This window comes from Platalea leucorodia (genome assembly GCF_965183815.1).
Source record: "Platalea leucorodia genome assembly, chromosome: 15".
NCBI classification, from domain to species: Eukaryota; Metazoa; Chordata; class Aves; order Pelecaniformes; family Threskiornithidae; genus Platalea; species Platalea leucorodia.
This window is the reverse complement of record NC_138837.1, coordinates 6,820,954-6,848,903: the sequence shown is the minus strand read 5'-3', so window position 1 is coordinate 6,848,903 and position 27,950 is coordinate 6,820,954. Positions and strand designations below refer to the sequence as shown.

The 27,950-nt window shown below is 43.9% G+C and overlaps 3 protein-coding genes across 7 annotated transcripts in view; 2 read left to right on the top strand and 1 right to left on the bottom strand.

The window, feature by feature from the left end:
• Window positions 1-70: 70 nt before the first annotated feature.
• On the top strand, window positions 71-9,216 carry PHYHD1 (phytanoyl-CoA dioxygenase domain containing 1; the record flags this gene model as incomplete). Its single annotated transcript, XM_082327871.1, has 12 exons — window positions 71-116; window positions 159-284; window positions 1,148-1,278; window positions 1,814-1,889; window positions 2,020-2,067; window positions 3,672-3,727; window positions 3,914-3,976; window positions 4,078-4,099; window positions 4,468-4,596; window positions 6,228-6,344; window positions 6,483-6,609; window positions 6,802-9,216. 12 exons carry the CDS (start codon window positions 71-73, stop codon window positions 6,845-6,847), a joined length of 987 nt encoding a protein of 328 aa, XP_082183997.1. The 3' UTR covers window positions 6,848-9,216.
• DOLK (dolichol kinase) lies at window positions 9,212-14,696 on the bottom strand. 4 transcript variants are annotated; one of them, XM_082327458.1, is made up of 3 exons: window positions 14,652-14,675; window positions 12,149-12,218; window positions 9,212-11,660 (listed from the first exon to the last, which is right to left on the bottom strand). In XM_082327458.1, exon 3 carries the CDS (start codon window positions 11,553-11,555, stop codon window positions 9,984-9,986), a length of 1,572 nt encoding a protein of 523 aa, XP_082183584.1. In that variant the 5' UTR covers window positions 11,556-11,660; window positions 12,149-12,218; window positions 14,652-14,675; the 3' UTR covers window positions 9,212-9,983. The 4 variants fall into 4 exon arrangements, with proteins under 4 accessions (XP_082183584.1, XP_082183583.1, XP_082183582.1 ...); XM_082327457.1 differs by lacking the exon at window positions 14,652-14,675 and adding an exon at window positions 12,840-14,068; XM_082327456.1 differs by lacking the exon at window positions 12,149-12,218 and having other exon boundaries at window positions 14,652-14,696.
• Window positions 14,697-14,770: 74 nt separating this feature from the next.
• The window catches only part of NUP188 (nucleoporin 188), a 36,813-nt gene continuing 23,633 nt past the window's right edge, over window positions 14,771-27,950 (top strand). For both annotated transcript variants that reach the window (XR_014229810.1, XM_082327230.1), the window contains exons 1-20: window positions 14,771-14,831; window positions 16,715-16,769; window positions 17,948-18,021; window positions 18,615-18,699; window positions 19,392-19,472; window positions 19,944-19,988; window positions 20,621-20,713; window positions 20,864-20,983; window positions 21,404-21,615; window positions 22,414-22,528; window positions 23,054-23,254; window positions 23,980-24,069; window positions 24,645-24,710; window positions 25,242-25,361; window positions 25,893-26,019; window positions 26,140-26,295; window positions 26,648-26,774; window positions 27,408-27,495; window positions 27,589-27,665; window positions 27,829-27,943. Coding sequence is in view for 1 of the 2 variants with exons in the window: in XM_082327230.1 (XP_082183356.1) it covers window positions 14,806-14,831; window positions 16,715-16,769; window positions 17,948-18,021; window positions 18,615-18,699; window positions 19,392-19,472; window positions 19,944-19,988; window positions 20,621-20,713; window positions 20,864-20,983; window positions 21,404-21,615; window positions 22,414-22,528; window positions 23,054-23,254; window positions 23,980-24,069; window positions 24,645-24,710; window positions 25,242-25,361; window positions 25,893-26,019; window positions 26,140-26,295; window positions 26,648-26,774; window positions 27,408-27,495; window positions 27,589-27,665; window positions 27,829-27,943 (2,073 nt within the window). In the remaining variant the exon portion in view is untranslated. The remainder of the gene's footprint in view (window positions 14,832-16,714; window positions 16,770-17,947; window positions 18,022-18,614; window positions 18,700-19,391; window positions 19,473-19,943; window positions 19,989-20,620; window positions 20,714-20,863; window positions 20,984-21,403; window positions 21,616-22,413; window positions 22,529-23,053; window positions 23,255-23,979; window positions 24,070-24,644; window positions 24,711-25,241; window positions 25,362-25,892; window positions 26,020-26,139; window positions 26,296-26,647; window positions 26,775-27,407; window positions 27,496-27,588; window positions 27,666-27,828; window positions 27,944-27,950) is intronic.

The following is a 27,950-nucleotide window of genomic DNA, read 5'->3' as shown; positions in this document are numbered from 1 at the left end:
TAAGTAGCACCAAGAGCCAAAGCAAAACTCCGCGGCCCCAAATGTCCCCGCCAGGAACAAATGGCCAGAGATGGAGACAAAATTCCTCACGGGGAAGCTCCGCTGGCTGCGCAACGGTCCGGCCGGCTGCCCGGCGCTCGCCGTTATCACATGCTGAGGAAAGGATCACGTGAAGAGGCGGGGAGTCGGCCCCGCGGAGCCGGGGTGGCATCGTGGTGTTGCTGGTGGGATCCTGGGAGCTTCTGCCTCTGATGGCGTTTGTAACCCAGCACCAGATCCAAAAGGTAAGGAGCTGCCCCCCGGGAAGGAGCACGTCTGTAGTGCAGGCAAGGTGACGCTACGTGTAAGACGTGGTTGCTTCTAGCGAACCCGTGATCAGGTCTAGCAAAGATCTGCTTTACAACACTTTATATTCTTCTCAGCTTCTTGTATTGCATTCATTTTGAGTGTGTGAGGACCCTGTCGTGGCTACAAACTCTTCCAGAGGGCAACTTGTCCTGCAGAGCTCTTGGAGGAATTTCTCTCATGCCCTTCTGTCTCTGCTGCTCAGCTTTCACCCGTGAAGTCGAAATCTGCCTGTCAAAGGATAATCTCCAGGGTATTCTATATAAAGAAACAGCAATGCCAACAGAGTTCACTTCACTTTGTAAGGGACTGTGTAGTCAACCGTGAGAAATCACCCAGGGATTTTTCCCTTAGAGAAAACAATGCTTTGCAGCTTGTAAAGGAATCTCATCCTTATTTGGGATCCAGGTATGACTGCTCTGACTGTGTTAGAAGGCTTCTTAATTTAATAGTTGTTGGTCACACATCTTAGATAAGATATCCTTAAGCCACAAAGGCTCTAGCAATGATATCTGCTCTGCTTTGTGGACTGAGGGGTTGAGATACGTTGTTGTTAACCGCATGGAATGTCAGCCTGTTAATGAACTATATTTTTTACAATAGAAACCTCTCCTGAAATTAAAAATTAAGAGCAGGTTGTCCAGCTGCAGAGCTGAAGTTGGGATGCTTGTCACACTGAGCTGAGGCACAGCGAAGGGCCAGAACTGTTTTCCCTTGCTTTGTGCTGCTTCCCCTGAGGACTCTGGAGGAGAGCAGTCCCCCCATCTCTTCCAGTTCCACGAGGATGGCTTCCTTGTCCTAGAGCATTTTTTCACCGCAGAGGAGTGTGACAGCATGAGGAACCAGATTCAGAGAATCATAGCGGAGATGGAAGTGCCGCCGCACTGCCGCACCGAGTTCTCCACCAAGGAAGAGGAGCAGCTCCGGGCGCAGGTACCGAGAAGGGCAGGGCCGTCCCCGTTGAAGCGCTGGAAGGAGAAAGGGAAAAGGCAAATAGCTGCTCAGGGTTCACTCTGGGGGAACACGACTGCTTCTTCTAACTGAACATAACGCTGTGAGAGGCGTTTGCTCTCTAGCTTTCTACAAATGCTTGGTGGTGGTCTTATCAGAGGGTGAAGGAGGAAAGGATGCGTGTGGCTCTGCTGTGCTTTCAGCCCCTGGTAGCCACAAGCAGCTCTCTCGGGTCGCCTTGTATGTCTTCTGCAGACAGAAGACAGGTTATTTTCCAGGCAGCCAGCAAAAGAAAAGCAAGGGCAGCCTCTATGTGAGAGGTTCTTGTAAAGTCCTAATCAATGCCGGGAGATTTAGTACTGTGGAAAGCCTTCGTATAAGTGATTTCTATTGACTGCGTTTTGTTTATGCTGCGGCTTGATGGGAAAAAGATGCAGGTGAGTATTAATGCCTTGATCAAAGGTCCATTTATGTTTTTACAAGGACATTATCTTTACTGGGCTCTTATCCCTGGCAGGGTAGCTCGGATTATTTCCTAACCAGTGGAGACAAGATTAGATTCTTCTTTGAGAAAGGCGTTTTGGATGAGAGAGGTAAGCTCTGGCCTGAGTTAGCCACAGGGCAGGGAGAGGAGAAGGCTGAGGGAGGGGTCGGGGCCGGTTCCCAGCTCTAGGGACGATTCCTGCTTTGCAAACAATGTTAAATTCTGGTTTTGTTTTGCAGGTGACTTTCTAATTCCAAAGGAGAAATCCATCAGCAAGATTGGCCACGGTATGTTTAAAGGATGGGGTTTTGAGAGAGATGGACAAAAGGGATGTGGTTTTCAGACATGAGGATTTCTCCAGACCTATTCACTCTAAATAACCTTGGCCATATGAGTTGAAAACTTTCTGAGCAGAGAAGCGACTTCTTCCCTCTTGTGTCGCTTCTCTGTGCCTCCTGGGGACCACCGCATCAAATATCGCAAGCCTCGCCCCTCTCGCCGTTGTGGCCACGCAGCTCCTGTCCTTCCAACCCCGGCCTGTTTTACTCTGGGTTTCTGCATTTCTTCAACTTGATTTCTACATATCAGTCTGCTTTTCCCCAGGTCGCTCTGTCGCTGACCCTGTGCTGCTCCTCAATCTCTGCTGTCAAGGGACTTAAAAATCTTCCATTACAATCCTTTTCAAAAAACCCTTCGAGGAGGGTTTTGAGCTGTGCATAGCTCAGAGTCACTGACATGCGAAAGTTTGGACTTCAGCCCTTGTCTCTCATGTAAGACACTGCTCTAATAAATTTACCACCTTAGACTGGTCATGTTCAGTACAGATAAAACTGTGTCTGTACAGGGCTGGCTTGCCGAGGCCAAAGCTGCCCTCCCTCCGTTGGTGTCACCAGCACCTTTGCTTTACCCTTACTGGTTTCAGTTTGACCTATTTCCTCTTTCCCAGCTACCGAACTTGCATTTTGATCCCTTTTGTTTTCAAACAATACATGGAAAAAGAGAGCAGAATTCACTGCGTACCCAAACACATGAACTTTGTTCAGATTAAACTTCAGTAAACTTGGAAATTCAGTACTGAGAGTTCTCGGTGCTTTGCTTTTCTCAGAAAAACACCCTCCCTCTCCCAGCCCCCTGCCACTCTGTTATACTTCAGCTTTTCCCCAGGGGAAGTGAAAACAACTGTGGATGCCTGCTGACTCAGCAACTTAACAATTCCAAAGGCTTCGCTAGACTTATTTTTTTGTAATTACTCCTTTTGGTCGAGTCCAGTCTCATCCCTTGCTCGGGAGCAGCCCCTGCTGGACCCGGTCGTGTGTCCTCATGGCAAATTTGATCGTGATGAGATGGAGGCACGATTCCAAGTCTTTGCTTTACGGTTTTGTCAGAGCTGGGCTGTAGCAAGCATCTGTGCGCAAACAGCTCTGACCTGCGGGCTGTGGCCCTCCGCAAAGGGCACCATAGATAAGCCCTAGCTCATTTTTGCAGTAATTACTTTTTTGGTAGGTCTTAAGAACTGTGTTTTTAAAGGGTGGATTCACCTGTGTGCCTCAGGGTCACGTATAGTGGTTGTCATGTTAGCATTTGCATAATATAATACTTAATCAGATAATACTCAATTTTTGTTCACTCTGTTATACGCTATTTTTTATATAGCTGCAGTTTGTGGCCAGTGAGTGATTATATTTTTGGTCTCTAAAGAAGACTGTAGAAATCTACAGGTGTCCTATCACCGTAGGCGTGATAAGCCACGTATATCCACTCTTGGGAGGGATGAAAGTTTCTGGCTGCAATTTATCTTGCTTGGCTGTCGTCTCTGCAGCTCATCATTGAGAGCTGCCAAGTTCCCCTCTGTTAATGAAATCGTCAGTCTGGGCCTTTTCTTCCCCCTTAGCTTTACATGCTTATGATCCTGTCTTCAAGCAAATCACCCACTCCTCCAAGGTGCAGGTAAGCTGTAACTGTTTCCTAGAATGGTCTGGGAAAAATATAAATTATGGAGTAGTTAATCTTAGTTTTCTAGACTCCCAAGGATAGTCATTTTGCCCGTAAAAGGAAACTTAAATATCTTCAAAGAATGATGCTTTGTAGCGTGCAGAAAATAGCAAACATAAATCTTGAGAAGTTTTCTTGCAGGAATTGGGAAGAAAACTAGGCCTTGAGACACCAGTAGTGGTGCAAAGCATGTATATCTTCAAGGTACGGTACTTCAAGTCGTCTTGTCACTCAAGAAATAGGACCCTGTTAGGTGGGAAGCTGTGAAACTCTTCTCTTCACACATCGCCTTTCTTTCCTTGCAGCAACCAGGCATTGGCGGTGAAGGTGAGATTTGTATTATCTCTATATCACACTGCAGATAATACTCCTTTAGGAAAGGAATATTACCAGGAAAAAGGCTCAGAATCAGACTTAAGCCCATGAGTTTTGTGGTCCAAACCTTCTTAAAATTATTAAAAAGCATCCACATTTTCCAGAAATGTTTCTACATCCTATGCAACTTGAACAAAGAGCTACTTTTACATCTGAAGCATGCTGAAAGGCGGTATTTTTATGGAAGATTTAATGTGTATGACAGATGGGTGGGCAGGGTCGGTCAGGTCGAGAAGTCAGGGAGAACGAGCCTGCCGTCCTTCTGGCGGTACTGGATTCCTCAGGCATTAAAAGACCCTAACGACTGCGTCTCCTTGCAGTGACCCCGCACCAGGATGCCACCTTCCTGCACACGGAGCCGCTGGGCAGAATCCTGGGGTTCTGGATTGCCCTGGAGGACGCCGGGCAGGAGAACGGCTGCTTGTGGTTCATTCCTGGCTCTCACACCCGTAAGAGTCACGGTAGTTTGGTGCGTGCTGTGAAATGCGCTCCCTCGTCTTGATGAAGGGTGGAGGGTAACACAGACTGTGTTATGTTCTCTGCATCGCACAGTGCCTGCAGAAACGCACTATGCGTGTTTGTTGAAAGGACGATTTTATTTCCTACAGGGATCTCCCCCTGTGCTGTTGTCAAATCTACAACCATGTTTTTCCGTCAAATCTACAACCACGTTTTTCAGCAGGTTATTAACTGCTTCACTTTGCTCTTGGCCACCGGTCCATCACATGAGTCTAATATAACAACATTTTTTTAATAAAAAATACATAGTGTACATGACTGACACTGCTGTGTTTAGTTTTAAGTTGATATCTAGCCTAGAAACAAAGAATCCAGGGTACTGGGGCAAGGAAGGACAGTCCTCCCGAATTTTTATTTCCTCCAAACCCCGTTAAGGGGAGGACCATTAAAACTGCTCCTGAATCTTTTCTTTTCACTTCAGTATTATTTCAGAAGTTTCCCCTGCAAGATTCAGTCTTCCTTGCCAGGCCACTGAGATTTAAGACTTCAATGTCAAGAAGGTCTTAAACTACCGAGTCCTTTCTTCCTGCAGTGAAACAGGTCGTTGCTACGTGTTGGTGCTCCTTCCACAGTTTTGGCTGTGGCCTTGAAAATGTTCAAGTCTGATCTGGACTGCAAAGAGTAATAACCCTCCTTCTGCCTTCCAGAGTAGGAATACACTGAGAAATCACTCTTTTTTTCTTTTATTTTTTAATCCACTTACAAAACTGTGTCTTTTCCAGGTTCCATCCCCTTCACAAAGATCCCTTTTTTTGCCCTGGCCAATAAAACTTTTAGACCTGACAGCCCTGTGTAAGGGGAATAAAAACCCTCTTCCACACACAGACACACAGACAGACAGACAGACACACAGAACTGTCAAATATTGGTCTGAGTTTCACTAAACAAGGAAAGCCTCCAAGTCTATGCAAGGATCCCTTGGACACCATCCAAGCCATCGGAGAACAGTCAGCGTCCCAGGGGAATACACAGACGAACGCGGATCAGCGCAGACTCGTGTAACGGCTGTTGTGAGCGATGGTAGCTGCTGTGTGTGTAACCACTATTGGATTACCAGCATGGTTTTTGGTTTTCCACTGCCCCTAGGGCACGCTAATCAGCTTTAAACTGTTGCTTACCTAAGTATTCACTCAGTGAGTGTAATCATAGTGCTCTTAAGTATTTTATTTTTTTTTTTTTAAGGCACTCATCCCTCAAATTCTGGAGTCAGCTGCACTCTGATTGCAATTTCTGCTGTTACAGAAAGGAGAAATGGACCAAAGTTTGGCTTTGCATAAGCGTACGACTGCGTTCCTTAAAGGGCTATGTTGCAATGCACAGAAAGAGCCAGAAAGGCAAACAAAAGGCAGTTGTTCATCAGTTTCTGCCACAGCTGGAAAATCCTAAATCTTTGCTTAATGAAAAAAAAACCCACCCAAATTACTATACAAAAAAATGGAATATACTATAATAATAAAGTTCCTATCGTTGCCAAGAGAAATCACAGATATCGTTCCTCTGCTGTGCAGAATGTAGCTAGCTGTTTAATTTTTGTGTGGTTGCTTCTTCTGTGGATTTGCAGGTGGAATTACCCGGAGGATGGTTCGTGCAGCTTCAGGTACCTCAACATGTGTAGAGTTTGTCGGGTCAGAGCCGGCCTACGATAACAGCCAGTTCATACCTCTGCCTATAACTAAAGGTAAAAACAACCTCCAAACAAGCCTGCTTTTACAGCTCAAGAAAAACAAGAGAGCTAAAATTGTATTTTAACACTTTCAACTTTTAAAGCTAGCACTCACAATTTGAAAAAAGCAGCACAGATGTTTCTTTCAAACAGGTGGGCTCATTCTCATCCACGGTGAAGTTGTCCATAAGAGTGAACTGAACAGCTCGGAGTCTTCTCGCCACGCGTTCACCTTCCATGTGATGGAAGCCAAAGACACCAGCTGGAGCAAAGAGAACTGGTAAGGTCGCCATCCTGTCAAGCCGCTGAGGAAACTAAAGCCTTTTCAATGCAATAGCCAGGATAAACTTTTATTGGTGGCCTTGCACGTCCCACAGTTTCCGTTGGTAGTGCCTCCGTTAGCGTTGATTTCATACCTGTAGAGCTGGAATAGCCTCTGAAGTTTTGGTTTTACCTCTTCCTTACTTCCTAGGCTCCAGCCAACTCCCGAACTGCCTTTTCCATCGCTCTACACTTGAAGTTAGCGATTGGCTTCTGGAGTCAATAGCTGATCAGTATTCCTTTCTGATCCTTCGTTCGTGCTCCCTTTAAATACAACTTTCACTCAATCAGCTCTCAAGATTAATTTACCCTCCTCCCAGAACAAGGCCCCTTGGCACAGCTGAATACACCTGCGTTAGACAGAAGCTTCTACGACAGCGTGAGCCCTACTAGTATGAGAATAGTCGCCCAGTCCTTTTGGTAAGGAAACTTCTTCAGTCTTGAGAATAGAGTGTTAAAAACAGTTGCGCCTTGACTGGGACCAGTTAAGAAGTATTTCTCTTTGCAGATACTCAGTATTTTTTTCTAAGTCAAGAGCTTGTCTAGTGCGTTTCTTGGCTGTGTCGATGCCAGCAACGCAGGTGAACGTGTCATGTGAAGATGGCTGACTTTTACCCTTAGGTCTCTGTCCTGTTTGTGATTAAAAATAATCCTGTTGTGGGCAAAATGAAGCAGGAAGTCTACTTTTATAATCAATCTTCTAAGTATTTCTAGCAAACTGTAGCTGAGCGATCTCTGGGTGTGTTGATTAAAAATATTACAGTTCTTAAAGATTCGTGTTGAAATTATGAAAACAAAAGACCCTGGTGAGACTCCTGACATTTAAATAAAAAAAGATAAATTCTCCTTTTCATCCCCCCTCATCTTTTCTTTGAGGAAGACAGTGTGACCTTCTCCCAACCGATGGGGCCAGCGCTAAGTTGCCTGATGACCGGTTTGAACTCTCAATGTGCACAAGAACAATTACTATTCCCAAAACCCCAACAAAACCAAATGAACTTATAGCAAGGTGAAACCTAAGGAATGTTAGGAAATTTAAGTTGCATCCGAGGCAAGCTCAAGCCTGTATCCTAAACTCAGCAGAAGCCGTGGAGGTGTAATTTCCCTGGCACTGGTGCAGTGGCAGCCCTGAGATACGAGCCCGGTATCACCAACGCACTAACTACATCGTAGTAACCTTAAGACTGCTCGGAGTCCTGGCAGAGTGAGCCCCCGTTCTTACGGACACATCCCTTTCAGAAGTATATTGCCGTATCCGGCATTTGTTTGATGTGAAATAGTCAAATTTGGTTTCTTTATGGCAAGAAGTTTCCCTTCAGCCCTTTGGGCTTTGCTGGGCAATGCAGAATAGGGTCAGTGCAGCAAAGGGTTCATCAGAGAGGACTGGCCAGGAATTAGGGAACTGGGTAATGGCAACAGCAGTAAGTTCAAAGTTCCCGCAGGCACAGCAAAGTTCCCGCAGGCACAGCTGCTGCCCTCCCCTGCCTTCCCTACAGTTCGCAAGCCGTCAGCGGGGTGGAGGGAAAGGGACTGCTGTAACTCTGGTGCTATTTTATGACGTTAGTGGTGAAGGCTGTGGCTTGTGATGGAAGCAGCTAAAGCTTCTTCCCGTGCCTTTGCATTAGAAGAGGTAATAATTTAGAAGAGTCCTCTGATTGCACATTGCAGGTAGCGGTGCGTGTAAAACCATCTAGTTCAAATGCATAAACAACAGCAAGAAGCTGGATTGGCTTTGCAGGATTTCCAGTTAAATGTGAAGGAAACTCAGTCTAGCACAATTATTGAGTTTGGTTTCCTGCAGAGTATCTGACAATTTATTGCATTATTAACCAAAACCAAATTTGGAGAATTTTGACAACCTCAGGAAAAGCAGCATCAACTCTCAGGAGCCCTGCCCAGGCGGGCTGCGCGCGTGTGTGTGTGTGTAAATTGGGCAACGCTGCCTCTCGGCTGTTCGAGTCCTGGCTTGTTGCAGGGACGAACGCAATATTAAATCCTGGGGCCAATTTTGCTGGCCCAGAGCACTAGTTTCACCCCACCCCCAGTCTTATTCTCGCTCCCGAGACAGTCTCAGGGCTAGGGCTGCAGGACAGTATTGCGTAGGGTACCTTGGATTTGTACAAAACCGTTCCCAAAAGTGAATAAAAGAAGTGTCAGAAGCTAACTCCATCCTGCAAACAAGAATCCTGGGATGCAAACCTTCTGCTTGGCCGCTTCTTAGGGGAAGGGAAGAGGCAGGGAGGACACATGCTGATGTGCCTTGTTCTAATGGACGCTTGGCAAACTGGCAAGAATAGATTGTCAATAGAGAAGTGTTTAATACATAACAATTATGGGGGGGTTTGGCCACAAAATGGTAGTTATAATTTTTAATCAAATGGACAGAATTCAATGGCTTTACTCGATTTGTTGATAGAAGCATTTTCATAAATTATTTGATTAAACATCTAGCTGAAAAAATGTGAAAAGTAGAAAAGTGCAATAGTATTAAAGTTTGACTTCAACAGATTTTCTGCTTTCCTGATTAATGTGTAATTAGTTTTCTCTGTGACTTCGCTTAGTTTTTTTTTCCCCTATATTGAATACTATTCCAAATGAATTTAGAGATTAAAATCTTGAAGATAAAACATTTTTCTTGTTGCATAAGTCTCCAGGGCTACAACCGCAACTCTCGTTAGTACTGTTTGGAATAAATGGTCTCTTACATTCTCAAACCTCCCGCACCCGCCCCAGATAAACCGAGCTATGACAGCTACTGAATCTGAAGTTGTGTTCATATATCACAGTGCATTAGTATGGCTCGTGCTGACAGTGACTGGATTCGTTGGGACGGTCGTATTCACTTTGGGTAGACGGTGGCCACCCTCCTTATAAAACGTGCTTCAAATGGTGCATATGCAGTAATACAAGGCGGCAGGGCTCAGTACAGTAAAACGAGTTTTGGCTCTGATGCAACACAGAGGTGGCAAAATCCTGAGAGGTTTGCCTTTTTTTTTTCCTCTCTCATTGACTTACCTCTTCTTCCTCTACCTCCTTTGCCTTTGAGCACCCAGAAGAAACATAAAAATAGCATTTGTGTTTAATAATCCAGTTTACAAGTCGCATTTGTGTTCTTGTGAGAACATAAATCAACTCATGCTGTTTTAAACGGGGGAAAAAACAAGGACAAAACAAACCCTTTATTTTAAATAGGTCTCTTTCATTTCTGTTTTTAACAATTTTATCTGCTGTACCAAAAGCAGTGTTTAGATCAGCTTTGAGCACTCATTACAGTGCATAGTCTACTACCACTTTTCTCTAGAAAGGAAGAAACCTTTGTTCCTGGAGGTGCTTCTAAGCCATAAACATTATCTGGAGGTAGAGAGGCAACAGCAGGTTATCAATTTGGGTAGTATAAGCTTCCAAAAGAGAAACTAAACTCACAGATGCCAGAATCCAGGCATAGCTGGAGTTCAGATTCACACTGCTGTCAAAGATCAGAATAAGAGCCACAGCAATGATCTGAGCAAAAATAGCTGTCATCGTCCCTTCAACGGTCTTCTTTGTTCCTGGCCATTTGATTTCCCCCATTGTACTACCAAAAACGGAGGCAATAGTGTCTCCTACCCCTACTGCCAGTACCCCAGCGTAGGGGACCAGTGCTCCGGCCCCAGACAAGGTACCTTTAGGAGCACAAGATCTGGGGAACAACCATACTGGGAGGGACATGCCAAGGAGGAGATAAATATGAGTCAAGATTAGAGGTCCACTGTCTCTTTCATCCAAGAAGAGAGACAGCAAATGCCTAAGGGTTTGGCCAAATGGTTTGATCCTGAAGTACCGAATATACTCTAAGAAGATAAACACTGCCAGACACAGTACTGCAGCAACGTAGAGAAGCTGGCGGTCATAAATTAGTCCAGGAACATAAGTAGCTACAACAATGAAATGGAAATATTTCCTGGTTATAGTCGAGGCCTGGTGTTTTTTAGATTCGGATGATCTCTTAGCATTCTGGTAGAAAACCACGCCACATGCTGAAGCAGCCAAAAAGGTCCAATATACAAGAAGGTAAACTCTTGTCTGTGTCTGAAACAGAAACTGGAGTAGCCAGAACAAAGGGTTCCTCTGGATCAGTCGGTACAGCCAAGGCATGATGACCCCTAAGCCTAGCACTGCTGTCATCATGTGGAAAAACAGGGAGGAGATCCACGTACCCGAATCCATGAAAATGAAGAGCACAGTGAAAAAAAGCCCAAGAAGAACAACTCCAACAACTGCTACCAGAAGGAAAAAGTCTATGGGATCACCTCTGCCCTCGATTACATTCAGTGAGCGTTTAATGAGCTGATTGAGAACAAAACTTATACCTCCAAGAACTAACAATGCTTCTCCTGGAGTAAAACATCGAGGCAACAAGTACAGCAAGATCATACTGAGGTAGACAAAAATTAGCAGCACTTCTAGGACCTCTATCACTTCTGAAACTGTCAAAGAGTGCTTCATGGTATAGATAATTATACTGCCAGCAACACCAGTAAGTATGCAGGTGTTGGTCGGCACAGGTTTTGTGATGCCAACCGCTATTACAGACAGAAAGAGAGCAACCAGCATGCCAGTGGAAGCTACAACTATGCCAAAACGTTCGAAGTACACAATGCCAGCAGACTTGCACCTCTCCTTCATCGCTATCCCCAACAAGGGGATGACCATGCTAGCTGGCAGGAGGCCACTGTTCGCTGCTGCACGGAACTGGAATACAGCCCCGCCCAGCTGCAGCAGACGGTCCCATTTGAATTGGACATAAAAAGCCTGGACGGCGAGAGCGACAGCGCACCAGGAATACCGGTCCCACACCACTGCGTGCACAAAGAGAACGATGATGAACACGATCAGGGATTCCACCAGCACTGGCTTGTTTAACATGATTCCAGTCTGATGTGGCTCAAGCTTTCAAAATCTTTCTCAGGAGTCCCGATGGGCTCAATAGTTGTCCATTAGGAAGAATTCCCTTTCATGCTACTGCAATTCCTATTAAAAAAAAAAAAAAAAGCAAACAATTAAAGCAACTACTAGAAAAGCTGAAGCTTCCACAGCTGTTTTGTTCTTAAGCTCAATTTAAACTGATAATTATGTGCCAACTGTTAATGTCAACACACAGGTGAATAAAAAAAAAATAAAACCACTGAGGTAATGGCTCAGCCAAAACTGATATCCCCCTCTGAGAAGCAGAGAAGTCAGCCTGCAGTGACAGAAGTGAACCACTGAATACTGGGGTATTCAGATGCAGTTTTAAATATTTCTGTTGCAGTGTCTTTGAATTGAAATATGAAGCAAACAAGCCATAAACATTCCCAGAAGGCTTCATTGTGATGCTGTGAATCTGAAATATAGTTAATTAGAAGGTTAAAGATAATTTTAGAACCTAATTTTGTATGGGTTTTCACTGTAGTTTTACAGAACGTTTCTCCTTTTATTAAATATTTCTTCTCCCACTGCTGTGCAAAACCCCTACGTACCTCTCTCTCCTTCTGTTACTGACGTTATGATTGAATACTTCCACTACTGCAGCAGGTGTTTTATAATACACTATTTACAATAGAAGTAGGAAAGAAAACATCACAATAAGTAAAAAAATTTGTCAAATGGCATACTTAATCTAATTTCGATCTATTACCAGAACTGTCACGATAAGCTAAAGAGGAAATCTGAGCACAGAAAAATCAAATGAACAGAAATCATTTTGCCTGCGGCCATGACAGGATGTTCATCACATCCTTAGTATCAGGCAGCTTAATTTGTTTTACATCTACAGCACTGCTGGGCCATATTCATTGCAAAGATACCTATTCTAAAATATGCTTCTAGTCCATCTTGACATATTGCCAATGTTCTGTTTAACTCTAGGATGTGTGGTAACCATATGATTTAACCGTTACACAGCTTCATATGTGAGTAAATGAGTCTGATTTATTCTTCCTTATCTTTAAAGAAAGGTATTAGCTTAATTTTTCTTTAACCTCTTCCCCCTGTCAGATATCTTGATTCCCATTTTCCAAGTGAGAATCCCACACTCCTATTTTTACAGACTCTAGATCTATATCAATAAGCAAAATATTTTAATGTTAGTCATTAATGACACTAGACAAATATCAGCAAGTCTCATCCCAAAAACGCATCATTAATTTATAAGTTATTTGTTTAACTAACCTCTGGTATGCACTATTTTCCTCAAATTCTTCAAGAGTAAGTAAACCAAAGACATTCTTGATCCATTTACAGCATTTCACCTTCTCTGAATCAAGGCTCACAGCCAATGACAGCTGCACTGCAAACTAATCTTTCCTTTACACTTTTGGACTATAAGACAAACAGTTGAGATAATCAGCAATGCACCTAACGCCTCTGTTAAGTTAAATCATATCCTATCTTCCTCGAAGTATTATGGGCATTCAAACATTGTGCAAGTCTCACCAGCATTTATTACTTTCTGGCAACCTTTATTTCTCCTTATCCATAATTTGACATTATGTTTTAGCCATCTGGAAGCCAATGCCATTATACTGGCATCTCTCTTGGGTTCTTTGAAGGTATCCGTTTCCGTACTTCTGTTGGCAATAGAATGGCTGATCCAGTTGTATTGTCCCTGCTGGATATGATATCTCCAGCTGAAACTTGGGATTGCTTCATCCTTTCTGGCCTACCCTTAAGCTGATTAGTAGTAAACTCTTACTAAATTCTGCTTCCCCCAGTCTCATTACTAATATCTACACTAGCTCCCTCATGGAAGGCTAGAAGTTTATTTAAAGTTCTGGTTTGGGTTTTCATCCAGTGTTGAATGGTGTCACCAGATTAGAAAGCCGATAGAGATCTTAGTAGCAACATTACTGGGTAACTATTAAAGTTTGTACCGTCAAACTGCCTTACGCCGTGGGTCTGGAGCGTTTAGTTATTTATGACTTTGTACTGAAAACTCTTAATTATTAGCAGATTGCTTTTTGGCATCCTTATTCAAATAGCCTGAAATACTTGATTGCCAAACAACTTCATTACATTTACTGTTGCTACACAGCTAGATCAGGCCAAGTGTAATCTTTTTGCCATCCCAATTCATATTTAAACAGAACAGGAGAATTAGTCATATAGTCAATAAAACAGAACTGGCATGGGCAATATCCACCTATGACCAATAATGGTTTTGAGGTCCCGCTCCTTATTGTTTCTGAGCACAGGGAAGGGGGAAGCGTAAGGCTTATTTGAGAAGAGGCAGGGTAAATACCACACGCTAGCCAAAGACTGAAAAAGACGTCCCACTCCATCTGGCAACTTTAAGGCTGCAACCCAGCTCCTGCATCAATAACGACACATGACGGCTTCCCCCAGCAGGCAGCCTGCCAGCTTGGCTACGAGACAAGGAAGAATTTCACCATATGAAACGCAGGTCTCCTGCTCTAATGCAGCAGCATTTGAATTTGCAACACGATGTATTTCACTGCTGAATGATCTCATTTTCTTGCGCCTGCTGCGATTCCCTCCTCCACACCTTCCTTCAGGTGATATGAAGCTCCTCAGCGCTCCCGCTCCCTCACCCACCGAACGGGACCCATCGCCCCCAGTTTCAAGCCGGATTAAGCATTTTCTGCCCGTTTCATGATCTGCACCCCGGCTGCTCTGGGCAGGGAAGTTTCCCACCGATGTGCTCCCAAACGCCCGGTGGCCCTCACCTCGCTGCAGCACCTGCCTGCTCCCTCTCCTCCCGTGTCCTCCGCAGCGCTGCGGGCTCCCCTTGCCCTGTCCTCCCGCGCCGCCCTCCGCCTCCTCTCCCCCTCCGCCGCGGCAACCCGCAACCCAGCCTTCGCTACTAGGAAGCTGCTGCGGGGCACAGGCCGCAGCGGGCATGGCGGCCGCACCAGCCCCCGGAACGTCTGAGAGCCGCTGCCGGGGTGAGCTCCGGGTCCCGCCGAGGAGCTGCGGCCTTCGCCGACCGCCCCCCCGCAGCCCGGGAGCCGAACCCGCACCCACCTCACAGGACGCCGCCATCTTGGCGCTGCCGCCTGTCACATGACCCAACCCGCCGGAGAGGCGGAGCGGCGGCCCCACCACGTGACGCCGGCGCGGAGGAGGAGGAGGAGTGGAGACGACTCCGCGCGGCGGGTCACGTGAGAGGGGAGCGAAGATGGCGGCGGGCGGGCTGTGCGCGAGGTGCGGGGATGCGGCGGCGGCGGCGGCTCCGGCGGCGGGGGGGGGGAGAGGGGGCGGCGGCCCCCCCTCGGCGGGGCGGCGGGGCGGCGAGGGGCCCGGCGGGGAGGGGGGCAGCGCCGGCGGGGGGAGCGGGGCGGGGAGGGTTAACGGCAGAGCGGGGCCCGCGCCGGCCTGGCCCCGCCCCCCGCGCGCGCAGCGAGGCCCCGCCCCTCGCTGAGGGGCCCCTCGGGGACCCCCCCCCCCCCCGGGCCGCTGAATTTCGGTGTCGGTCGCGGCTTTTTAGCGATTTTTTTTGCGTTTCTTTTATTCCGCCCGGTTGTAGAAGGTGAACCGTTAACGAGAACTCTTTAAAAGCTTTTGCTTTTGCCAAGCCCAGGTCTCGGTTTACGCTGGCGTCCCCGAGGTGGCCGTCAGACACCTGCTCTCGTGACGAGCAGAGCTGTCCGGGGCTGGTTTTCACCTTTTGGACAACTCTTTGCAAATATAAAAATGAAAATAGAGATGTGGAGGACATCTAAAGGAAGCTATTCGATGAATCCCAGGTTCAGCGATCACTTTAGATGGGTGCCTTCGTTTGCGCTGAGCACGGTTTTTGACATTTATCGTAACATTTTTAGGCTCTGGAGTGTTCCTAGGTGTCTAGTTTTTATGAAATGAATGTCTGTAAGCCCTGATGGGAACAAGAACACCACTGTTAACGTGGGATCACATAAAGAGAGCTTGCCTTCCTTAGCTGTCTTGGAGTCTAATTAATGAACTGGCAACAAACCGTGGTCTGCGTTATTCACAGAAGAGGTTAGGAGGGAATGAAAAGTAGAAGGGTTGGCTCTGCGAGGCTGGTGCTCAGTTCTACAAAGCGATTCTTTGCTTGGTAAAATTCTGTGGCCTTTCGGTGCTCTGTGCGGGCTGGAGAGGTGGCACCCGTAGCCCGTTGCTGACCGAGCCGTGGGGAGGTTTGTTAGCGCATACACAGGGAGGTGCACCTAACTATCAGGGAATTAGCAGGTAGAAATTATGTTGATAGGTGTACTGGAAATAACAGGTCTTATCACTTAAGTGGCACCATGTGTCAGAAGTTGCAGATGACTTTCACTGCCATAGCGTGTTATTTTGATGATGCTATTCTAAAAATAAGTTAATGAGTGTTCTTGCTTTTGTGGACAGTCTTTGCGTGGGGAGCTGTGGTGTTTAACTCCTGATTTGTATTACGGTGCTAACAAATCAGCATTTGTCTAAGTTCCTGAAATATTCTTTTTGGCAAACATCCTTTTTCAGAGCTGTTGCAGGGAGACTCGTTTTTCTGGATGCGTATGCCAGGGTCAGGATTTGACTGTAATACTTTATAGCGCAGATTGGCTTTTCTACAGAGTTCTCGGGAAGAAACAAGAAGCCAAGGGTAAATGTTCTGAAGACCTGCGGCAAATCATTCTACCTTACGTAAAAGTGTTGCAATTTTTCACTTCACCCAGTTTTATGTTCCACTTGGAGTGAAGGATGAAACTGTTATGGAAGAATTTGTTTGGAGGAGAGCATCGAATGTAACTGAATAAAATATTGCTCTATACTTTCATTAGGTTTCTTTTTACTAATGTCTGAGTAGCAAAATCAAATTGAGCTAAGAAACTGATATAAATGTGATACTTCTTTGATATGAGTTTGCAAGTTTTGCTGTATCAGTTGTCACCCTCTTTGGGTCTTTCCTGGGTTCTTCCAGGACGTCTGAAACTGGTCAGCTAAAAACCAGTGTTCCTTAAATCAGTTTTCTTATATTGCAGTGTGATCTGCTCTGAGTTAATGGCAGGTTTGAAAAGGTGTGAGCTAAATGGAAGGCTGAAATAGTGTTCATCATTAAAATACTCTGCACCTTTTCCCTTCCTGTACAGGAGCAGCAGAGAATTGTGGACAATTCTTCTGGGCAGATCAGCTTTAAGAGAACCAGTAAGTCCGTGTCTTGCTAAGCATGTTTGTCCATCACTGAATGGACTCTTGGCCAAATATATAATTTCTGCATCTGTTGCGGCTTAACCCCAGCTGGCAACTAAGCCCCCCACAGCTGCTCGCTTGCTCCCCTGCAGTGGGATGGGGGAGAGAATTGGAAGGGTAAAAGTGAGAAAACTCGTGGGTTGAGATAAAGACAGTTAAAGAGGTAAAATAAAAGCCACATGCGTGAGCAAAGCAAAACAAGGAATTAGTTTGCTCCTTCCCATCGCAGGCAGGCGCTCAGCCATCCCCAGGAAAGCAGGTTTCCATCATGCGTAACGGTGACTTGGGAAGACAAAATGCCATAACTCCAAATGTCCCCCTCTTCCTCCTTCTTCCCCAGCTTTATGCGCTGAGCGTGACGCCATACGGTGTGGGATGTCCCTTTGGGCAGCGGGGGGCAGCTGTCCCGGCCGTGTCCCCTCCCAGCTCCTTGTGCTGGGGGGTGAGAGGCAGAAAAGGCCTGGACTCTGTGCAAGCACTGCTCAGCAATAACTAAAACATCCCCGAATTATCAACACCATTTCCAGCACAAATCCAAAACACAGCCCCATACTAGCGACTACGAAGAAAATTAACTCTACCCCAGCCAAACCCGGCACAACATCTCTTTGAATATTAGTGAAAATATGTTTTGCTGCTTTTCCCTCTTCGTCAGTGTGATTTTTGTTCCGGTATCTCCACTGCTTGTTCATTCTTCCACCCCTTGTTTATAGCTGCTTCATGAACTACCTGGAAGAGTCTATGTGAAAAGGTGGTTCCCTTTCTGGAGCGGACACAAGCGCTACTCTCTAGACTGGCTGGCCTGGGGTATTCATGAGTGGTACAGCCTGCTTCCTTATTTTCTGGGGTGGAGCCCATGCTTTCAAGAATTTGCTCAGAGATTGGAAATCCAAATGTTTCTGAACCTAGTCCATTGCCTCCTATTTCCTCTCCCTTCCCGTGATTAGGCAAGGCAGCGAGCTTTCTCATACAATATGCACCTTGAATCGGTCTGAATCACAGATGGTTGTCTTGTGTTGTTCCCGTCTCTTTGTGGTGGTGGAATTTCTTTGCTTTGCTTAAATTTAACAAATCTGGTACTCAGCAGTGTACGCTGAGGAATCTGTTCAGTAGTATTTGGTTCTTTGTTTTAGGCACAGATTGCGGCAGAATTGAACAAGCACTGGCAGAGATTGTTAGAGGGACTTTCATACTATAAACCGCCAAGGTATAGTAATTGCTTGATTTTTAAAAATTAACCTCTAAAATGGGTTCTCCTAATACGTAGAGGAGCATGTTGAATATTTCTCTCTGATAACATAAAAATAGATTTTTACTCTCTTGCGTGACTTGAGGTTTCAGGAGAGGAGTAGCAACAGAAAGTACTTAATCCACATAACATTTTTGGGCATGAAATACAGATCAGAAAGGAGTAACGGCAGTTTTTGCTGTCGTTACTAATGTTAGGTAGCTTTTAATCCTTGCCTCGGCTGAGCTGCAGCGATCATGTGCAAGTGTGCAGCTTGTGGAGAAGTGACTCCTCTTGACACTCAGTCATCCCAGAAGGATATCCAGATTCCCTCACTGGAGAAGGTGGAATGAATATAGCCTGCATTTATTATAGTAATTATTGTGAACAATGTTGAGTTTTGTCTGGTGGGAAGATTACAGAATATCATTGCGTGAAATATTGAAAGGCCATTGAGGAAAAAGCAAATGTTCAGTTTAAACTGATAAAACCGAGAACTTTGAAATCAAGCCTCTTTAGTTCATCCTTGGGATTGCTGCATTTTTCATGACTAAAATTTCTTTTTTCTTTAGTACTACTTCCGCAGAAAAAATAAAAGCTGATAAAGATGTAGCTGCTCCACTAAAAGAGTTGGGTCTAAGGGTCAGCAAGTTTTTGGTGAGTGAAGGTGCTATTCTGATTACTTTTTATCCCTGCAATTGGATTGCATTGTTATTTGGATTCTGTTACTTAAGTAAGCTTCTCGATGTTAAAAAGAGGCAAACTTAAATTCCTTTCAGTTCAAAATAATCTAAAGGATGTTAGAAGTACATGTTGGGACTGTAGGTGAAAATATAAAAAAGTGATTAGTGACCTTCAGGTGCCTCAGTTTTGCTGGTTAACACCCCCTCCTGCTGCAAAGGGCCCTGCTTTTCAGAAGCAGTCACCCGCTTTTGGTCTTTCTTGGGTTCTTTCAAGACTTCTGAAAGCGCTCAGCTGAAAACTGATGCCCCTTAAATCAGTTGCCATGTTTGAAAATACTGTCAGTTTACCCGCAAGGTTACGTTCCTTCAAGCCAGAAGTTGGAATTCGGTGACTGGTGGCAGTACCTCTTCTTAAAATCACTGTTATAATCCTTTTGCTGAAGTTAAACCGGGTACATCTAAGTGACGTCAAAGCTTACGTATTTTGCTTTAAACAGAAGTGTTGACTAAAGCAAGCATCTGCCTGATGCAAAAAAAATTCATTTGGCGTATTTTGGAAGTTAGTTGTGTTGAAGAGAAGAGCTGCCTGAATATTTGTAGAGAATCTTCATCTTTAATGAATTCAGTTGCCTTTTATTCATTTCAGAGCATCTCTCTTTTTTTCAGGGTCTGGATGAAGAGCAGAGTGTGCAGTTGTTACAGTGTTATCTCCAAGAGGATTACAGAGGAACAAGAGACTCCCTGAAGGTCCATAGCTCCCATTTATGTTCTATTTACTCCACATCTTTCCTTAATACCAGTAGTTTGTTGATGCATATGGTCACATGTGAGTCTGAGTTCGGATTTGGAAATGGCTTTGTAGCTTTTCTTCTCTGAACCTACAATGCTCAAGTGCTGCTTTAAGGAAATGTGATAGCAGATATCCAGGCCTCGCTTTCTAGTATGTCTTCCTGCTTGAATCTCTCTGCAGGAACTCAGCTCCTCTCTCTATCACAGGAATACAGGAAAGCTACAGATTTGTGAAGGAGAGCGAGTGGAGATGAAGAACAAATATATAGTTACAAAGGGGTGTTTTGGCTCTGTCCTTTTGGAATCTTTCTGAAAGAAATGGAAAGAAAAATTGTCTGTTGTTTATTTCAGTCTTTTTGTGAGTATGTGTTTTGTCAGTAGGTATTTCTGCAGTAGATAATTCTTTGTTTTATTGTGTTTTGCTTACAGACAGTTCTTCAGGATGAAAGGCAGAGTCAGGCTCTGATGCTGAAGGTTAGTCATTTCCATTTGTATAATCTGTTGAAAAGATCTGTTGACAGAGAACCGACTTTATTTCTATGGATCCAGAAAATCTTGGAATAATTGAGGTATTGCTTCATATAAAGAACAGATTTTAGAAGATGCTTCTGAAATAGAGGGATGTGCGTGAAGATTGAACAGTGTTAATTGTTGCTACGGAAAGGAAATTTTAGGCTTGATATCAGGGAATTTAGCTGGGCAGGTGTGCGTTCCTGTGTTTTCCAAAGCTTATAGGTTTATGAATTATTGTCTGAAGTGACAGCTCTGAAATGGAGACTGATGATCATAGCTGACAGAGGATAATAGGGATGAGGAATGAGAGATCCTCTCTCTCTGTCTTTTTGCCTTTCTTTTCCAAGTTTTCTCACTTAGCAGTGTAATTACAGCTATGTCCCTATGGGCATGTTTTATTGAGTTCTGTAAAGTTAATTAAGTGGGGTTTTTTTCAGATAAATTAAAAACTGCTTAGTTGAAACTCTATCAGTAGTGAAGTTTTGAGCATTATATATTCTTGTGATGAAGGCCTTGGCAGTGTATGGGAGAGGAGAGCGTGTGGGAGTTGGACACAATACCAAATTGATATTGATGACACTATATATTCACAGCTTGCTGACTATTACTATGAAGAGAGGATCTGCATTCTGCGCTGCGTTCTCCATCTACTCACTTATTTTCAGGATGAGAGGCACCCTTACACGGTGAGTACAGGAACTTTTTTCCTGGATGCGATGTCATTGAAATAGGCTAAATATGTAAGTTGTGTAGCAATTGTCCACTTGTGGTTGCAAAAAGCACGTGAGTTCGCATGTGAGAAGTTCATGTCTTTATTCTTTATTTGTTTATTTAAGGCACAATACTTCCAATGTGTTGAAAAATTGGACAAGGAACTAGTTCCTAATTACCGGAAACAGTTTGAAGCGCTGTACAAAGCAGAAGCTCCTACGTGGGAAACACATGGAAATCTCATGGTATTTTGTTTCTTGCTATTATTTATCCGACTTATAAAGTCTTTCTTTATACGTAGTGTATTGGAAAAATATGTACATGCAGATGCAGTTAAAAAGGATGTTTCTCCTGGTCCAAGAAACCTAAAATTCATTTTCTGTCTAACAAAACACACTTTTGCTCAGAAACAAAGGAGTTGGCATGGAACGTATTGTTCCTTGTAATAAATCCGTTGATAGCCTGAGGCTAACGGCTCTGTTTATGTGTAGTTGTTCATAATCTCTCTACATCAGCACACTCGCTGTTTACAGTGGCTTTCCTTGCCATTGATACAAACCTCTGGCTACGCAAGCTGTTGAAACGCTTCAAAACTTCTCAGTTTCTAACTGCTTTGACTGACCTGTGAGCTTCGACATACGACGGTAGAACTTTTCCTTGTGCAGACAGAACGTCAGGTTTCCCGTTGGTTTGTGCAATGCCTGCGTGAACAGTCCATGCTCCTGGAAGTCATCTTCCTCTACTATGCATACTTTGAAATGGCACCTGATGAGCTTCTGGCGTTCGCAAAGATGTTCAAAGAACAGGGATTTGGGACTAGACAAACCAACAGACATTTGGTAGATGAGAGCATGGATCACCTGGTGGATCGTATTGGGTAAGTATCATGTATATTTGTGAAGGGAGTACAGAGCAAAACAGTTGTTTTCCTCAGGAAAAAAACGTTTATAATTCTTGCTGCTGCCTCTTAAGATCACTGCTATTTCAAGCTAAGCTTACTGTGATGATGATAATAGCTTTTCTGGTCACATTGGAGGTTTGTGGCAAAATGAAGGTGCGATTGCAAAGTAGAGAGGTATCCATACACTAGCTTTAACCTAGTACATAATCGTGCCTCTGGTAAGAATGGCGATGAAGACACGGTGCCATTCCTTCTTAGATGGTCTAGTGGGGAAGTGAAATTGTGTCTCCACGGTCCTGTGCCGGTAGTCTGGCTGCTACCTGCGTGGAAGCTAGCGCTCTCTCTCTGACCTGTATTGTTAACTGTGTTGCCTCCGTTCAAGCTGCCGTGGGTCTGCTTACAAATGGCAGTAACGTCTTCATTTTGCTGCATGGGACGTAACTCGAGCTGCAGCCAGAGGGAATGAAAAATCCTGCCAGGTGGCAGAGAGTTACAAAGGTGGAAAAGCTATCTTCAAATTTCAGTGACCTTTTTTTGTCTGTTCGATCAGAAATTGTAGTTCTGGAGATTGTAATCTGTCATATACTAGCATTTCAAGACAAAATTTGGATTACCTGCTGTTAATTTCATGTAATTTCTTATTGCTTCAAAGAACAGCTGAACAAAAGCAAACTAAAGGTTGTTTTTTGACCACTTACAGTTAAAAAAAAAGAACAACTGGATTCTTAAATAAAGGTCCTGAGCTACTTGTTTTTATTCTTTTCCTGCTTGTAGCTACTTTAGTGCTCTTATTCTGGTGGAAGGCATGGAAATTGACTCCCTCCATGAGCGTGCGTTGGATGACAGGACAGAGGAGCACAAGTTAGCCAATAATGAGCGCATCCACCAGGTAAAGCACTGGCAGAGTAACCCCTCGTCAAGCCTAATCCTACAGAACTTACTGTGATGATGCAAGCAGCGCTGTTTAAAGATTATGTCTCTAAGTTTCTGATCCTTGGGTTTGTTGACCAAGTGTAGGAACTAGCATCCACGTAACATTCTGGGGCAAATAAGAATGAAATGAATTCCTCTCCCCCTTATATTTCCTTGGTTATCCTGGGCCTTTCTCTAAAGAAAGATGTGTGCAAAAGAATAGGTGGTGTGAAGTTTCCAGAAAGGAACGAAACAAAAGATTTGTAGTGTCAGTGCTTTTAGGATAGAGAACATCTGAGGTTAGACTAACTATAAGTCAGTAAACCACGCAGAAAAACACCAAGGCTGCAAGTGTATAATTTGGTCAGTTGCATGTTTGAAATAATTACCTGCAAGGGAAAGGTGCCTGTTAGCAAGAAGGTGCAATCAGCTATATGCTTGCTGAGTATGAACTTCTTTCAGAAGATCTCAATTATTTTGCTTTTCTCTTGTCTCTGCGCAGGAGATGGACAATCAGCTGCTGCAGTTAGGGGATGTCTCGCATCATGCTCCGGTGCTTTTGGCCTGGGCTCTGCTCCGTCACACTGTAAACCCAGAGGAGGCAACAAACATTATCAGGAGAATGGGCAGCACTGCTATCCAGCTGAATGTTTTCCAGTATCTGACAAAGCTTCTGCGATCGCTGAGCAGTGGGGGGAAGAATGTGAGTTTCTTATAATCATATATGTAAGCTCTTGAAGGTTTTTAACTGCTTCTGATGTAAAGGTATGATGGGAAGCGGATGATTTTGAACCAATGTTCTTTCAAACTACATCTGGTTTTAAGCAGAGTATGCAGTAAAGCATGTTTTATCATCTTACCTTCTTTTAGTGAAGATCAGAAGTCAAGTTGAAATGAAATAGATTTTTATGCCCAAAGAATAAAAAAAAAAAAAAGCTTTTGTAAGTTGAGGAACTACATCTCTTTTGAGCAGAATAGACTGCATTTAATCACATTTGTTGCTTTGCCTCCATAAGTGTACTGGCCATTGTGGATCCTGAGTATTAGATGATTTTCAACTCTGCACTATTTTCTGTATATGGTTTCATTAGACAATACTGTGTATGAGAGTAAACTACTTTGTAGGCAGAAACCAGTGAAAGCAAATCCTTTTGATTTCTGTGAACACTGAGTGCTTCTTTTTTAATGTTTGGAAGGCATTTCTAATGATAATGGTAGTGGCGAGATTTCTCATTTCAGTGAAATATTTAATGTTCATGTGGAGCTTAACTAATGACTGCTTCCTGTTTTGCTGGCTCTCTGCTGACTGCAGCACGGATGTATTGAAGAGGCAGTTACTCAGTTTGCAAAGCAGACTGAGTACAGTTACAGTGTGTTCTGTAATTCATAGTCTTTCCTATAATGGCCTTGTGTATTCTTTCTTTCCAGTGTACTGCCAGCACAGCTTGTATGTGTATTTATGGACTTCTTTCCTTTGTCCTGACATCACTGGAATTACATACATTGGGCAATCAGCAGGTAAGCATCCAAGGCTCATTGTGTCCGTTATCTAATTTAAAATAACCTGTCATAACTGATGCCAATTACTTTTGTTAAATTGTAATCCTGCATTTGAGACTACAAACTTTATGTGGCTTAGATAAATCTAAAAGAGTGATTTGCTGGTTTTCCTACTGCATTCACACAATACAAACTTCGTAAACACCTCTGCAGGCTGGCTGATTAATAATGAAAGAGCATATCTCGCAGTTGAAGTCCTATGGATTTGAAACTAATTGTTGATATGTTATTTCCAAAGCAACGGAAATAATACATACTCTATTTCCAATTTTGAGAAGACATCGCATAGCCCTTTGCAGATACAGTGGACCTATTTGTCCTGGCCAGTCCATGATAAGGAGGATGGCTTTAGGCTGGCTGTGCGTTCTGGGTTTGGGTGTGTTGGGTGCTTCTTTCTGTTCTGATTAGAGGAAGTAGTTACATTTTGGCTGGTAAACATGGAGAGTTAAATTCCAAAGATGTGGCAGAACTTGGTTGGGATGAAATCCCCCTGTGTAAAGTAACTTTTTTCTCCGTCCTCTGTTCCTTTGAAGGATATAATTGATGCTGCATGTGAAGTTCTGGCAGCTTCCAGCATTCCTCAGCTCTTCTGGAAGACGGTGAGTGTGTTGGCAACTTCTTTGACCTACCTTGCTTATAACTAAAACCTGATAAAAGATCCCCTTTTAGGAAAGAAACAGACTGATTATATTTATTTAGTTAGTTTCTAGGAGGGCCTGAGGAGCTAGTGTTCGTTTGTATCTGTCTTTGATTTACTTTTGCCCTTTCCTGCCTTTTAGGTACAGCCTTGGCTTTACTCTTGAAGGATACTGGAACAAGTTTTAATATAGGTGATAGTTTAAACCAGAGCTGGGGTTGCAAGGATTGAACTAACTGCTGGCAAAAGCAGCATGCTTATTTTTTGTGGTCACAGAATTAGGATGATATGTAATGCATTATAGTCTTACTTCCTGCCTTATACTTGCACACTGCCTCATGCTTTAGTCTGTGCAAGGACTGGAGTGATACTTTTGTGCATGATTAATGTTAAATGTACAACTTCAAAAGGAACTATATCCTTGTGCTATACTGAGACCATTTTAACGTTTGTTTTTAGTGATACGACATTTGTTTTCTGTTTCCACCACCAGGAACCTACTGCAGGTCTGGGTATTATCCTGGACAGTGTGTGTGGGATGTTCCCCCATCTTCTGACTCCTCTCCTTCAGCTGCTCCAAGCCCTTGTGTCTGATAAATCTACTGCAAAAAAGGTACAGGATCTCTCTTGGTGTTTGGGAGATGATTTATTTCAGGGTGGGGATAACATGCTATGTGATAATGCTGTGTGATTCTTTCTTTCCATTACATGTGCTTATCTCGGTTGCAATCTTAGATAACAGACGTTAAGCTTTTGTCAAACAACAGTGGACAGGCCTCCTTTTTAGTCCTGTGCTGTTGCAGGACGCTGTTTTCTGGCTTTTAGAAAACTTGTCAACTTTTTAGTCCTGTGCTGTTGCAGGACGCTGTTTTCTGGCTTTTAGAAAACTTGTCAACTCTAATGGCTGAGGATAAGATACTGCCTAATTTTTCAGGTTGTACTTTACTCATAAGAAGTTCCTGCGTCATTAGATGAGACTTGTCTGGACAGTGAGCTGTCTAATAATGTTTTGGTAGGGTTGACATGTTAGAAGGATATTGTCCGTGTCAAGAAAATTTGCCTATTCCTGGAAATGACCTGGTTGATTAATTTTTAAGAAGGTCTGGCTCTTCGGCTCTGTTGTTTAAGCTCTCTCTGTATGCAGGTATACAGTTTCCTGGATAAAATGTCCTTCTACATTGAACTGTACAAGCATAAACCTCCTGATGTGATCTCTCATGAAGATGGCACACTTTGGCGAAGACAGGCTCCAAAGCTCCTCTATCCTCTTGGTAAGGAAACTCCACTTAACCTTTTCTTATTGAAACGCTTTGGGGAATTTAGTTCTTTACCTGGCTTCTAACTCATGGGTAAATTTGTGACTGTATTTCACCTGCTTCTTCAATCTTTAGGACTAGGTCAAACAAATCTGCGGATACCTCAAGGAACAGTGGGCCAAGTGATGCTGGATGATCGGGCTTATTTGGTGCGATGGGAGTATTCCTACAGCAGCTGGACGCTGTTTACTTGTGAGATTGAGATGCTGCTCCATGTTGTATCGACAGCAGGTGAGATAGGCTGGGACTATAAAAGAGAATAAGTAATTGTTAATCAGTATCAATGTGAGGTTAATAGTAGGATTGAACAGTTCTGAATACTTTTGAAAGAGCATGGAATACTTTCCCAGAAACCTAATTTTTTAATTATTGTTATAATACTGTAAAATTCCCTGCAAAAGGCCAAGAGCATGTAGTGAGATGAGATAAATTTTAGAGGAGGGAAAAGTTGAGGTAGATAAAATAAATGTTTTTTGGTATGGAGAACGATCACGGGGATGTGTGGTAAGATTGATGTATTGTTCCAGATTTGATTACTGCTGAAGCACGATTTTGCATTCTAGTGTTAGTTTTCTTTACCCAGATGTGATTCAGCATTGCCAGAGGGTCAAGCCAATAATTGATCTGGTTCATAAAGTCATCAGCACTGATGTATCGATAGCAGATTGCCTTCTGCCCATCACGTCGCGAATCTACATGCTCCTGCAGAGGTAAGTCACTGACTGGCATGACATCACTAACAGTGGAGGGACCTGAGAAGATATAATGAGCTGGAAGAATGGCTAATTATTAATTTTGCCAAGAGCTTTGCAAGAAGCGTGTCTCAGCGCTTGAACTCCCCAAGACTGGTGTTCAGTTCTCAAGACCGTTCTGGGTACGCTGTTTAATGCTTTGATGCAGCAGAATGGCCTCTCTTCCACTTCTTTCCTGCATGTTGTGCAATTTTATCAATTTAAAGGCATTTTTTATTGGTAGCTATATTTACATGAAAGGGGAATAAAGCATATCATTAGAGCAGTAACTTCTAGGTGTTAAAACGGTTGCACTTCTTAACTCTCTGCTCAGCGTCAGCTGCCTGGGAGTTGCTGTTCTGCTGGATACGCATTGTTCGCTGTGACAGTCTGCTGTCTTGCCAGCCTTGTCTCTTGCAGTAAATTGATCTGACTCAGGTGTGAGGGGGAGGTGGCAAGTCTAGACTGCAAGTGCAGACTCTGGAGTCTGTATTTACGTGGTTAGGTTTTATACTTGTGTATTTCAGTGAGAGAGAAGCTTTTTTGATCAAAACAACAGTATATCGACTACAGATGGCAGTGCTTTTTATGCATAATATTTCTTTTACCTAGGCTGACAACTGTAATCTCTCCCCCTGTGGATGTTATTGCTTCTTGTGTCAATTGTTTGACAGTACTGGCTGCTCGGATGCCAGCCAAGGTGAGGAAACGACCTTCTGGGTTTGCTGGGTTTGAGAACTAGTGGACATGTATATGTGAATGAGAGGGAATATCTGTACTTTTTCTCTTGCAGGTTTGGACTGACCTTCACCACACGGGGTTCTTACCATTTGTTGCCAATCCTGTGTCCAGTATGAATCACATGATTAGGTATTCATCATCCCCCAGCCCTTTTATTTATTTATTTTTTGCCTAACCTGTTCATAATCTGTCGTAAGAACATTTTGCCGGTGTGAAATCTATGCACCTGACATCTCTCACTCATGTCGGAGTCCTGCTATTCATGTAACAAACCCTCTTGCTCATTTCACAGTGCAGAGGGAATGAACGCTGGGGGCTATGGAAACCTGCTGATGAGCATAGAACAGCCTCAAGGCGAGTACAGCGTTACCATCTCCTTCCTGAACCTGATCACAACCCTTGTCCGGGTGAGTG